The sequence below is a fragment of the Eulemur rufifrons genome, chromosome 8, assembly GCF_041146395.1.
Source record: "Eulemur rufifrons isolate Redbay chromosome 8, OSU_ERuf_1, whole genome shotgun sequence".
Taxonomy (NCBI): Eukaryota; Metazoa; Chordata; class Mammalia; order Primates; family Lemuridae; genus Eulemur; species Eulemur rufifrons.
The window spans coordinates 21,029,729-21,043,524 of NC_090990.1; the positions used below are offsets into that span (position 1 = coordinate 21,029,729).

A 13,796-nucleotide genomic window follows, 5' to 3' on the forward strand; every position below is an offset into this window, starting at 1 on the left:
GGGATTATTCCTGGGCACCATGAATCCTAAGCCCATCACCTAACCCTGCCTCCCCCGGGTCACAGTGGATCACAGAAAGCTAATAATGAGAACAATAAACATGATAAACATTAAGAGCTGGGTGTGATTATCCCTATTTTATTAATGAAAAAAGGAAGGCACGGAGTAGTTACGTCACTCAGCCAAGGTCAAATGGCTAACAAGGCATAGTACAGGTGTTTGAGCCCCAACGGTCTGGCTCCTACTGTGCTCTCATGGCACATCTGCCATGCCTCTCTCATCCCTCACCCTCGCCAGCCTAAGCTCCGGCTCACCTCTACGAGCATTCTCTTCCACTCTCTCCTACCTGGGCTCACTCACGTCATGAAGTCCTGTGCATCCCACACAACTCAAAGGGGTGCTTCCTCTCCAGAAGCCCCTGTCCTCTTCTGTGGGCTCGTGGAGCATTCTACATACATCAACTGTGTTTGCAATGTTTTGCTTAACCATCAATCTTTCCACACAGGAAAGGATCATTGTTTATCAACCTGTTTCCCCACCCAAACTTACACGTGCATACTCGAACACACGGGACAAATGTGCTAGGGTAGATGGACAAGTACTCTCTAGATTGAGAGCAACAATTTTTGTCTATGTAGCTATAAACTTAAGGCAAAGCAAGTAAGGGTCAACAGATCTAGAAACCATTTATGCATCCTACACAGGACACAGACCCTGTGTCCCACAGAAGGTATGGGATATTACCTTCCCACCTAAGAGCCTACACAAGAAACTGACATAACAAATAGTCCTTGGTTCTAATTCTGAGCTATGTGAACCAGATAACTTGCCTGACCTCCCTTAAACTCATCTGTAAAAAAGAATGCAATAATTCTACACTTTTCATTTGGGCTGCAGTAAGGACCATGCACCTGAGGAATGTTTTTTATCAGAACTTGAGGTTTAGGATCCCCTTGCTTTTGGTAGCTCTCCTAAAAAATAAAGTGAAATCCAATTCATTCCTTTGGGACTGGCTGGCTGATGAGTCCAGGCACTTAATTCTCTTCCAGACTCAACAACGTAAAACAAAAAAACCTAATAAGCCACACATATACACACAAAAAATACTTGAGCTCCAATTTTTATTTGATTTAATGAGAGGTGAAACCTGCTCCTTTCCCAATGTTCCCGGTTGCTGAAAAGGACAACACCAAGTGATAAAAGAGCTGAAAACTCAAAAGGGACTCTGAGAACTCTTCCTCCTTCAACTCCCTCAGTCAACGAACTGCCACACCCTGCTGATTCCAGCTGCCGGCTCTGCCCACTTCTCTCCCATCATCATGTGCTGGCTTCACTATTTTAGCAGCCTCCCCTCCTCCCATGATTGTCCACTTCGCAGCCAAGACAACTATGCGAAATGGAAATGTGCTTTTGTAACCACACTCCTGCCCTACTGAACCTGCTTTTACTTCTTCAAATATGGAGTCTCCTGCTTCCAAGTCTTTATACACCATGTTCCCTCTTCTGGAAAGGCTCAATGCTTTATTCAAAGGACATTCCCTTGGGAGCGTTCTCTGGACTCCATGTTACTACAGGTACCCTGCCACATTCTTGCATGCCCCACCCCATATTCCCCAGCACCAGTGTAACCATTTGTGCACAATACTGCCATGTTCACCAACACAACCCTGCTGAGAGGAGCAGGTGCTACAGAATATACGTTTAGAATTTGATGAATGAATGAATGGATGGATGGCTTTAACTCCTGCATGTCTCCAACATTCCCGGTGCTTCACCAGCATCCTGACCCACACATCTATGACACTCGCGGCTTTAAGGACTTTGGACTCCCCCAGCCTTCAACTGCCATCGCCAGCGCCAGGGCAGTGCTTTGGTTTAGGATGAATCAGAGGGGGTGGGTGTCTTGTCTGGCTCAGAACCTGAGTCCATAACAAAGATTCTCATTATCGAACTTTGTTCTCAGTGAGGGCAAGTGGGTCATCACTGCCAGACAGTGGCCGACCAACCCCTCAAGGGAGAAGGGCTGAGGGAGCTCAGGGCCCAAAAGCTGAAGGTTCAGATAAGAAGCACCTCGAGGCTGGCACTGCCCAGCACACACACAGCTGCAGCACACCCTGCCTGTGGGCTCGTTTTGCTTCCTGGGCTCTGTGGTCTGTGCAGTGCTGGCTGGACTTGCTCCATGACGATTCCTGAAGCCATGGGCCTCGTTAGGTGGGTTCTGTCCCCTTGGCCCTGACTCCTCTTTAACCTTGTCTTTGCCTGCAACGCTGTCCCTCTGGGACTCTGGGCAGGTTGAGGGTCCCCTCTCAGCGCTCTCCACTGCCTTCCCTGATCTTCCCCACCAAACTGTGCTCTGTGGGCAGGATCAGGTCTTAGGAGTCCCTGTGCGCTGCTGGTGTCTGGCACAGAGTGGGCATCAGGTCCACGTGCCAGGCCATGCTCTGCACTGGGCAGGACCTTGTTCAGTAAACGTTGGTGAAAGAACAAGAGGGAGGAGGGAGAAAAGTAAGTAAGGCAAACAGGTTGATTTGCTGGACTGGTATGCTGGTCCCTTAGAGATCAGCAAGGAAACTATGTTGCAAAAACCGAGCTGAAGACTTTGGTGCCAGTGGGTTATTGATAGGGGAGGGGAGGCAAACATGTGGGGACAATGGTGACTCCACCTAAAGGGAAATTGGAACACAGCATGGGGCAGAGTCCATTGACAAACTCCTCAAAAAGCAAGGTGACCACTCTCCTCTGTGTTTTGCACACTTTCTCTGATTGAGATCCCATCCAGCCCTGCCTACCTTATGCATGACAATCTTCCGCTGGCCTGGCTCTGCCACGTCAATCATCTTCTGGACCACATAGTTGGCATACTGGTCCTTCATCATGGTGTATAAGGCACTGTGGGGACCGTCGTTCATGGTGCATACCTCATCGATGAGCATAGCGCGCTCCGTACGTGAGGCGTGAGTGACACACTTCTCCACAACGTTGCTGTAATAAGACAAATCTCAGCCAACTCTCAGAAGAGGGTCCCCTGGTAAGCTGCGCTTGTCTAGCTCTGCCCTGACCTCAGCATCAGCAGCAAGAGAGAGCAAACATTTGCGGAAAATTAATTTGTTGACTGTTTGGCTCTGTCAGACTCTCCGCCTGTGCTATCTGAGGTATATGGCTGTAGATCATATCTGAGATTAGGTTTTCAAGGATGTGGGTCACAACCCTATAACAGGTAAGGGTTAACAGGCCTGGGTAAGTGAAGAGACTTAAACACAAGCTTCATAGGACTGGTTAACAGCCCAATTGGTTGACGAGTATTATTTTAACAAAATCTATAAATTCCTTCCTTGCCTCTGTGAGCTTACTGAGCCCAGGAACAATTCTTGCCCACCACCCATCTCCCTGCAGCCAAGCATGGAGCTTGGCACTCACTAGAGGCTCTAAGACTTAGTTAAGCCCAGGACCACAGCACTTGGTCAACTACTACATGCTGCTTCTTAGGAGTATAAGAATAGGAAGAACCCTAAGGCCTATCAGCATTTCTACATACTTCACAAATATTATCACCTTGGGAAAGGAAAAAAGCAGTGTGATTACATTAAATCAGAGCATCCCCCCCAAGCTCCACAGGGACTGTGGAGGCTGATTAAATCATAGGCTGCCATGCTAGGGGGTATTTGCCATCTAAGAGTGGCTACTCATTGATGTTTGGTTTTATAAGACAATACTACCTTGCACCTGTGGCTCTGTGGGAGTGCAGCTGTGTGGTGTCAAAGAACAGCGTATGTTATTTGTATTCATAATGTTGGAGCCAAGCCTACTATCTGGCAGAGAGAACATCTGGTGGGTGGATGGGTGGCTGACTCTGCAAAGAGTTCATGACTGGGGAAAGAGCTGCTCTGGATCACAGAACCTTAAAGCAGAAAAGGAACTTGAGAGTCTAAATCTAGCTAATGCAGAATAACCTTTATGACAATCCTGGAAAACGGCCATTCAACTTCTGCTTAGAAATTTCCAATGATTTGAGGTAACTACTTTCTAGGGCAACCTACCTGCCCCCTAGGGCTTTGTTAAACATTCTTCCTTATATTCTGAAGCAAAAATATGCTATCCTGAAATTCCACCCACATATCTTCATTTTGCCTTCTGGGGCTGAAAAAGGACATGTATGTCTATACTTGGGGAGCACCGGAAGGCAGGGATAGTATCTTACTCCTTCTTCCAAAGGCCAGCCCTTTGGAAATTTGAATAGTCATCACAAATAGCCATCACCAAAATAATTCCCTATTCCAGAAGTTTTCAAACCAAGAGAAGGTATTGTTCAATGGAGCTCTGAAAGGACTCTCTCCGTGTTATTTGGTTTTGTGCACTGGGCTTATGGTTTATTTAGAAAACACCACAAAATTCTCAGGCAAGAATATTTAAGAACTACCATCCTACCAGACATTTCTTCAATCTTCCTTTTTAAGACAGACACATGCTGTATATAAAATCTAGTACGTGAATTTATCAAGTCTAATTAAGACAACAGCTTCTCCCCTCTGATATAGCAATATGGGAAAACGTTTGTTTCCACCCTCCTTCCAGAGTACTATGCAATTTAAGCACAGGGTAAAGGTGTGGCACCGTGGAAACAAATTCCCTAGGAGCCACCGGCTGCTTCTTGAGCAGAAGTGGGAGTTAAGATATTGCTGAGCCGGTTCAGAGAGCATGAAGCTAATCACCATCTCCAAATGCTCAGGCAGAGAACGCATTACTTTTCAGGACTGCTCAGCTGAGTTGTAACTTAATCTACTTCAGCCCAGCCTCCCCTACAAAGTGGTCAGGATTAGACAGGACTGTTTGCTAAACAGGGGTAAGACCGGACACTCATTCTTGTGGGTGAAGGACTCAATCCTCAGCACCGACTTGCCTCCCAAGCAAGCAGGTAGATCAGCTATAGGATCCCAATTGGCCAAAGGCTTAATACACAACCCAGACAGTTTCAGTCTTTGTTCTAGGGTTTCTGAAACTGGTTCCCAACCCATTTGTGGGTGGTGAAATCAATATAGTGATTTGTGACTGGTTTTCTTATTTTAAATGAAACAGAATAGCTAAGTATCAAGAGTTGATCCCGTGCAATACTGTTTCAGGGGTAGGGTGTGTGTGTGTGTGTGTGTGTGTGTGTCAAGGGTAGGGGTGTGTGTGTGTGTGTACGCACCTGTGCATACAAAGTCAAAAATGAAAAATTTATTTTGTACTCTGGGTCACTAGCAAAAATGTCTGAAAGCCACTGATCTATTTTATTGGTTTATTTCTATTAATCTAGTTTCAAGGTCATTGGCTCTTTCTTCTATCATCTCTAATCTGCTTTTAAGGCCATATAGTGAATTTTATTTCAGATATTTTATTTTTCTATCCTAAAATTTCCATTTTTAATACTAAAGTCTATAATTCTCTAACATCTATTTTTTTACTCACTACAAGCATGTTTTCCTTTATATCGCTGAGTATATTAAAATAGCTGCTTTATAATCCTCTACTAATTCCAACATCTGGGTCATCTCAGAACTACTCATTGATTTTTATTTCTTTTTTTCCTGAGTACAGGTCACATTTTCCTGTTATCTAGACATCATGAAGACACTGTAGAAACTCACACTTCTGTTATGTCTCTCCAAAGAGAAGCACTCCCCCCATCCCTTTTTATTGTGGCTAACTTGGCTGAAGTCAAACTGCAAACTTCTTCCATGCAATGGGCAGCAGATGAAATTTCAGCTCAATTCTTTTAGCCTCAGTCAAGTTCTCTGAGTTTGCCCCATGTAAATGTGGTTCAGGGGTTGGCTAGACATTTGGAGGTTTAAAAGGAGGCCTCCCTCTCGTTCTTTTCCAGGATTTCTCTCAGTCATGGTTGCCCTAAACTCTGCCCTCTGGGAACACTGAGGACTTTCTTTTCTTCTAGAGACAGGATTTTGCTGTGTTGCCCACTGCTGTGCAGTGGCGAGATCATAGCTCACTATAACCTCAAACTCCCAGGCTCAAGCGATCCTCCTGCCTCAGTCTTCCAAGTAGCTGGAAGGACAGACGCACACCACCACGCCCAGCTAGTTTTTGGTAGACATGGGGTCTCACTTTGTTGCCCAGGCTGGTCTTGAACTCCTGACCTCAAATGATCCTCCTGCCTCAATCTTACTTTCTACTCCAGCTTTAGCTGCCCAGTGTGGAGCAGACTGGGAAGTGCCCACAAGCTAAAAGCCATTAATAATAGATCATTTCTGGCCAGGCGCGGTGGCTCACGCCTGTAGTCCTAGCACTCTGGGAGGCCAAGGCGGGAGGATCGCTCGAGGTGAGGAGTTCAAGACTAGTCTGAGCAAGAGCGAGACCCCGTCTCTACTAAAAAAAATAGAATGAAATTATATAGACAGCTAAAAATATATACAGAAAAAATTAGCCGGGCCTGGTGGCGCATGCCTGCAGTCCCAGCTACTCGGGAGGAGGCTGAGGCAGAAGGATCGCTTGAGCCCAGGAGTTTGAGTTGCTGCGAGCTGGGCTGACGCCATGGCACTCACTCTAGCCCAGGCAACAGAGTGAGACTCTGTCTCAAAAAAAATAAAAAATAAAATAAAATAAAAAAAATTCAGTTTGCCAAAGTGCAATACTTATATTCTTTAAAAATATATTCCCCATATTTCAAAGTGACTGACTCTAGAGGAATAAGAAGCCCACCAAGGGACTTCTAATGATTGATACCTTGTAGTAGAACTATTTGACTTTACAAGCTATGTACACTTTGAAAATAATAAATATTTAAAAAAAGAAAAGAATGACAATTCAATTTTTCTCTCTATAGCTGAAATACTATTAATCCTCTCTTCTGGGAAACAGTCCGTGAAACTCAAAGGACGTACCTTGCAAATTTGTGCTGACTCAATACAAGTACATTGCCTCGGATTTCTGCTACAATTTTGCTTTTGTCCTCAGGACGACCATGCTCCAATACATGCTGGATTACATAATTTCCATATTGATCCTGTTTGAGAAGCGACAATAGAAATAAAATTTATGTAAAAACCAATTCTGTGGGTTATGTAAGAACTAACACCTAATTAACACTTATCTTTCTTTTAGCACCATGACAGCTTATCTGAACACTAATGAACACACAACAATTTTCTAAATGGATAGGTAGTAACAATTACAAAACAGGAACACATTATTATTACTAAACAATGGAATATTTCTATACATGTTTATACCCCAAAATCCTAGTTGGGGTCTTCATAAATTACTATAAAAAAGTAATAGAAATAAAGTAGGCATGTTTTATTTAAGGCAGGGCATTATGGGAATAAAGTTATTTTTTTCAAACATATGCACAAACGATTCACTGCATCTATCTGTCCATAACAGAGAAAAACTGGAAACGTTTATGACCAACAAAACCGCCATATCTAATTATTTAATCAGTGGTAAAAACAGAAAAAGTAACAAAGCCAGAAAGGGGGAAGGAAAACAAACAAACCAATCAATCCACTTAGTTCATTTGACAATGTCATCAACTGAGACCCAAAGGGATTAAATGGCCTACCTAAGATAACATAGCTAGTCCATGACAGTTCTGGAAGCCAGATCTTCTGACTCCAAGGCCAGGGATCTATTCATTATTCATAAAGCATAAACAAGGCTGCTATGAATGAAATCATGCACAAAAGATTCAATGGGCATTTTAAACACATTAAACTTTTCTGGAATCTATGCTACCAAACACACCAACTGTGGCCTGCACGAGCCCACAGGTGTTTGCCGTTCACCGACTGCAAGTCCACTACCTGTACAAGTTGCTCTGTGTGCTGGTGAAGCTCCTCTAAAATAGGGAGTGTCTGGTCAGGGAGACAGTGCTCCAGGATTCTCTGAATCACTCGGCAGCCATAAGGATGCGTGGACAAAGCAAAGACCTAGGGCAGACAAAGACAATAAAGAAAGGCAAAAATGACAGTTGCCAGTTTCAAAGCCTCAGTATTGTTTATATGTATTATCCCACTGAACTTCAAAAATGAACTTAATGGCATTTAAGTTCTCTCTACAAATAATAAGGAGATGTGTGTGTGTGTAAATAAACCCATTGCTTAACTATTTTGGGAATCCACAGATGTGCATACATTCAGAGCTGAAAAGGACTTTTCTAAAAAGCTTAAAAGGAAAGAGGGAATTGGTCAAGGTCATCAAAAACACAGTTAAGAGTGTCAACTGACAGCCTCTCCAAAGGATAGGGTTAAAAATAGAAAATGGAAAGACTGGGATCAAATCCTGAATGCTTTCACATGGGCACAATAACACGATGCAGAACAATGAAATGTTCTGAATTTAATTGTGGTGTTTTTCAGCAATAAGAGAAGCTTCCTCTTTTGTTGGGTCTGGAGCAACAGAAAAGCACACAGGCTTTAGATCCCATCTTGACATTGCCCTTCCCAGCTGCATGACACGTACCTGAGATCTGCACTTAAGAAGAGGAAGAAGAAGAGCAGTAACAATAGCTGACACTCACTGGATGCTTACCAAGTGTCAGTCACTACACTGAATGCTTTACATATGATTTTATATATGCAGCTTTACATTTACAACTGTATACTTACACAGCAGACTGTATGATTCTACTAGAGTTTAGCTTTACAAAAAATGCTACACTTGTAGTCTAGAGCAACTTGATTTATTTCACCCAATATTATGTTTCCAATATTCACCTGAAATACTGTGGATTTCTGTAGTTTATTCTGTATAGGTGTACAGAAAGCTGTTGGCTGAGTACGTAAGATTTTTTTTAAAATCCAATCCCCTGCTTATGGACATCTGGATTGCTTAGTCTTTTCCTATTAGGGGAATAATGGTGTTTTAAACATGTCTAAATAAGTCTTATGGTATACTGGTACAGATGTTTCACCAGGTATAAACCTAGGATAGGAAGGCTAGATCACAAAAAATATAAACATTGAAATTTGAAAGACAATATTAAATTATTTTCAAAAATGGCTGTGTATCAGACGCCACATTCCCGCCAGCACACAGCAACCAATGGATAGAAAATGGTCTATCATTTGTGGCTTCATTTGGCATTTTCCTTGATACTAATGGAATTCAGTATTTTTTCCAAAAGTCTTCTGGCAATTTGTGTTTCTCTTTTGAAATGTCAATTTGTGTTTTTGGTCCCATTTTTGCATCATGTTGTATTGTTCTTTTTGATTACAGAGGTTCTTTAAATATTCTAGTTATCAATTCTTTGACAGACAGTTTCATCTTGAAAATATTCTCTCCTGGTGGCCTCATTGTTTTACCTTTTTTAGTTATGTATTTCCATAAATGTAATACCTTAATTTTAAAGTAAACAGACCTACCATTTTTAAATTAACTCGGAAGCTCCCAATAACCACCTGGGATGCTGTCTGTAATCCACATAACCATTTTGGTAATTGAGGAAATGACAAAACCCAAGGAACTCTAAATCACACATTTTAATCTAGGCTTAGTACACACAACTGACACCTGAAAATCTGCTTTTTCCCATTTTTACCCCTTTCTTAAAAAAAGACCCAATTTCAGACACCTAAGAAGGGGATATGTTTTAATCTCCTGTCTCACCCAATTTAGGAAGGTGTGAGGACACCGTTTTTTTAACAAAAGAAATTAAAAACTATAGCCAATTCAGAGGAAATTCTGGAAAAACCAAGGCATATAAAAGTAAAAACTCTGCTTGGAAGCTGTAGCTAAGAAAAGACTTCGGACATACAGGTAAACAGGAGAAATTAGAAGCTATCTCTGGTTATGTGGCCACTTAATACAGTTCAAACTAATCCACCCCACATCCCCTCCAAAAAAATTAAGCAAAAAGTACCTTGTTATTTTAAAAGTATATTCACACATGACCTGTAAAAGACCTGAATTTTTAAAGAAGCAATAAAAACCTTAAATTATCAGAATAGCACTTAACCATGGGAAAAAAATTATTCTTCAAATATGAGATTTCATCTTAACAACTCTGACAGACAGTGTTTCATGTCAACGTGAGCAGATACCTGCATTAATGATGGAGAGAAGGTCCATGGATGGTTAAGGGAAGAGACTTGACGACACAGAGCTAGGTACTTGACACCACTATAGAGGATTGCTTTTTTTTTTTTTGAAAGAGTCTCTCTCTGTTGCCCGGGCTAGAGTGAGTGCCGTGGCATCAGCCTAGCTCACAGCAACCTCAAACTCCTGGGCTCAAGGGATCCTCCTGCCTCAGACTCCCGAGTAGCTGGGACTACAGGCATGCGCCACCATGCCCGGCTAATTTTTTCTATATATATTTTTAGTTGGCCAGATAATTTCTTTCTATTTTTAGTAGAGACGGGGTCTCACTCTTGCTCAGGCTGGTCTCGAACTCCTGACCTTGAGCGATCCACCCGCCTCAGCCTCCCTGAGTGCTAGGATTATAGGCGTGAGCCACCGCGCCTGGCCTGAGGATTGCTTTTTACTGCAGTCTAAAATACACTGAGCATGTTGAGAACACATGCCACAAATTTTATTCTGTTTCTCTCTTCACAAAGGAAACAATCATCAATTTGTTTCCATTATTTCTTTCCCAAGTCACTTACCTGCCCTTTAAACGCATCGATGATAAACTGCAAAGACTGGGGCTGTACACATTCAATACATTTCTGAACCACATGATTGCCATTTTGGTCTTTCACACACTTCAAGACGTGGCCATCTAGTTCCCGAACCATCTCGTTCTACGGGAAATAAAGCAAGAAAGTACCCCCAGAATCACAGCAAGCAAACACCTGGACAGTCGATGTTCTCCTTACCAAACACAAAAGCACCAAACAGGGAATCTGTGATAATGAAAGTGGAACAACTTAACTGGCACAATGACAATGTGGCAACAAGTGAGGACTTGAGTTTTTTCATGCGTTAGCAATTTATTAATACTATACAGTAAAATTTACAACAAATTTACCACAACAGTAAGCAGTACCCAAAAGGATCTCTAACTTGTAAAAGACCTCTTGGAGCTTTAAAAACTTACAGACATCTTCAAATAGAAAGAAGCCCATTATCAAGTACAGATGCTCCTTAATTTACAATGGGATTACATCCCAATAAACCCACTGTGAATTGAAAATATCGGAAATCAAAAATCCATTTAATACACCTATCAAAAATCATAGCTTAGCCTAGCCTACTTTAATGTGCTCAGAACATGTATATTAGCCTACAGTTGGACAAAATCATCTAACACATGGCCTATCTTACAATAAAAAAATTTATAATAAAAAAATAAAAGATCAAAATGCAAAATTCAAAGTACAGTTTCTACTGAAGGTATATTGCTTTCAAACCATTGTAAAGTAAAAATAACTGTTGGATACTATTTGTACACTGCATTAAAGAATTTCACATATATCATGTTTTTATTATGACAACCCTATGAGGTATGTATTATTAATAATGATAGTAGTTAATAGCCTAGAGTTTAGGCTGGGCATGGTGGCTCATGCCTGTAATCCTAGCACGCTGGGAGGCTGAGGCAGGAGGATTTGCTTGAGCTTAGGAGTTCAAGATCAGCCTGAGCAAGAGCAATCTCTACTATAAAAAACAAAACAAAAAAAAAAAAATAGAAAAAAGAAAAAAAAATAGAAAAAAGAAAAAGCTTGGCCAGGCATCATGGAGCATACCTGTAATCTCAGCTACTCAAGAGGGCTGAGGCAGGAGGATTGCTTGAGCCCAGGAGTTTGAGGTTGCAGTGAGCTATGATGATGCCACTGTACTCTACCCAGGGTGACAAAGTGAAATTCAGTCTCCAAAAATTAAAAACAACAAAAACAAAAAACCTAGTATTTACCCTAAGTAAGGCATACTTCTAAAGTGCTTAACATGTTTTAATTCACTGAATTCTCCTAACAATCCTAAGGAGTGGAAAAACTGTTACAGACAGGGAAACCAAGACTTTTTCAAAGTCACAGACGTAGATTCAAATCCAAGCAATCTGTCTCCACCACACAGTAAATCAGTGTGTCAGCAAACAGAGCTGTTAACTATGTATTCTCCTGTACACTGCCAATACTCGTACATATGAAGAAACTGAGACTAAGAGGGGTTAACCACATATTTAAAATTACAGATAGAAAGTGACAGAATCAGAATTCTAGCCCAAGCTGTGATTCCAACATCTATTCTCTTTTCCTTGACAAATAGCCAGAAACTGAGGGTTTGTGTGTGCATAGGAAATGGGTGAAGATGACAGGGAATACAGAACGAGAACACTAGGATTCTGACCAAAGCCCTTCCCCAAAACCCACTGCCTCAGGTCTTGGGTATCTTAAAGTTAAACGCCTGCACCATGGATGTGCCCTAGTACCTGCTGCCCAATTTCCTTGCTGTCTCCAATGTCTGCATATTAGCTCCACTGTGCTGACTCTGTATTTATGTTAGAAGACCACTAGTCACTTTAAAATAGTAATGTTAATGAATGTAATGTCTTAAATCCCTGAGCATGTCAAAGTAACTAAGATATCATCTCATTAAAGAAATTAAAGATTATAATGCCAGGAACTAAAGAAGCAAAAGCTAAGAGACACTGTAAAAGTTTCCTAAAGCAATCAATCAGATGTCAGAAGAGGATAGTTTTCTCTGGAAATGTAATTACGTGAATGATTGATAACTAGAGAATGACGCTTATATAAAGGCAAGGAACACTGTAAAGAAAATGAAGGGGAGATGGCTTCCCTAAATATTCTCTTGATGCAAAAGAAGTAAAAATTCCACTGAAGATAAGCTAACTGCCCCTTAAATAATAAATCTGCATCAAGAAAACAGTAAATTACCCATAGCACGAAGAGTAGTAGTTCAGGCTCAGAACAAGACACCACATGACCACAAAAAAGACACACAGAAATGTAAGATAGAAAAGAACAACAGAGTGTGGAGGGAAAGAAAAGAGGTTAGTTTTTAAAAAAATCTATTATGATGTGGCCAACCAATTAGAAAACAGTACAATTTGAAAAGCCAAAGACAAAACTCAACAATTTACCACATTCATGGGAGAAGGCAAAGATGGGAAAAATGTATGAGAAACTGTCATATTTCTGCTTTCTTTAGGCAAGTGGGCATCCCAGTCGAGAAAAGAGGCAGAAATGTCCGTGTTTAAAAGAACAAAGAAAATTACAGAGGCAAAATTTAACTATATATGAAAATCTCAGGAAAAATTTAAATTGATAATGATCTAAATATTATAAGAAAAATAAAAATACCTTCACATCAGCTTATAATTACTTACAAACAACACTTTCTTATTAATGCTGCATGTCCAATAGTACTGAGCACTGAATGACTGAACATGAAACCTGTGTGTCTCCAACATTCCCGGTGCTTCACCAGCGTCTTGACCCACACATCTATGACACTCGCGGCTTTAAGGACTTTGGACTCCCCCAGCCTTCAACTGCCATCACCAGCGCCAGGGCAGTGCTTTGGTTTAGGATGAATCAGAGGGGGTGGGTGTCTTGTCTGGCTCAGAACCTGAGTCCATAACAAAGATTCTCATTATCGAACTTTGTTCTCAGTGAGGGCAAGTGGGTCATCACTGCCAGACAGTGGCCGACCAACCCCTCAAGGGAGAAGGGCTGAGGGAGCTCAGGGCCCAAAAGCTGAAGGTTCAGATAAGAAGCACCTCGAGGCTGGCACTGCCCAGCACACACACAGCTGCAGCACACCCTGCCTGTGGGCTCGTTTTGCTTCCTGGGCTCTGTGGTCTGTGCAGTGCTGGCTGGACTTGCTCCATGACGATTCCTGAAGCC

At 41.8% G+C, this 13,796-nt stretch overlaps 1 protein-coding gene and 2 non-coding genes across 12 annotated transcripts in view; all 3 read right to left on the bottom strand.

Annotated features, from left to right (window-relative positions):
• Positions 1–13,796, bottom strand: part of PUM1 (pumilio RNA binding family member 1) — a 125,751-nt gene that overhangs the window by 2,311 nt on the left and 109,644 nt on the right. For all 10 annotated transcript variants that reach the window (XM_069479690.1, XM_069479689.1, XM_069479695.1 and 7 more), the window contains 4 exons: positions 10,593–10,730; positions 7,794–7,919; positions 6,873–6,994; positions 2,790–2,982 (listed from right to left, as the gene is read on the bottom strand). In XM_069479690.1, coding sequence (XP_069335791.1) covers positions 2,790–2,982; positions 6,873–6,994; positions 7,794–7,919; positions 10,593–10,730 — 579 coding nt within the window. The remainder of the gene's footprint in view (positions 1–2,789; positions 2,983–6,872; positions 6,995–7,793; positions 7,920–10,592; positions 10,731–13,796) is intronic.
• LOC138391154 (small nucleolar RNA SNORD103/SNORD85) lies at positions 1,907–1,991 on the bottom strand. Its single transcript, XR_011234768.1, has one exon. It is a non-coding gene; the product is annotated as a small nucleolar RNA SNORD103/SNORD85 (small nucleolar RNA).
• LOC138391155 (small nucleolar RNA SNORD103/SNORD85) lies at positions 13,506–13,590 on the bottom strand. Its single transcript, XR_011234769.1, has one exon. It is a non-coding gene; the product is annotated as a small nucleolar RNA SNORD103/SNORD85 (small nucleolar RNA).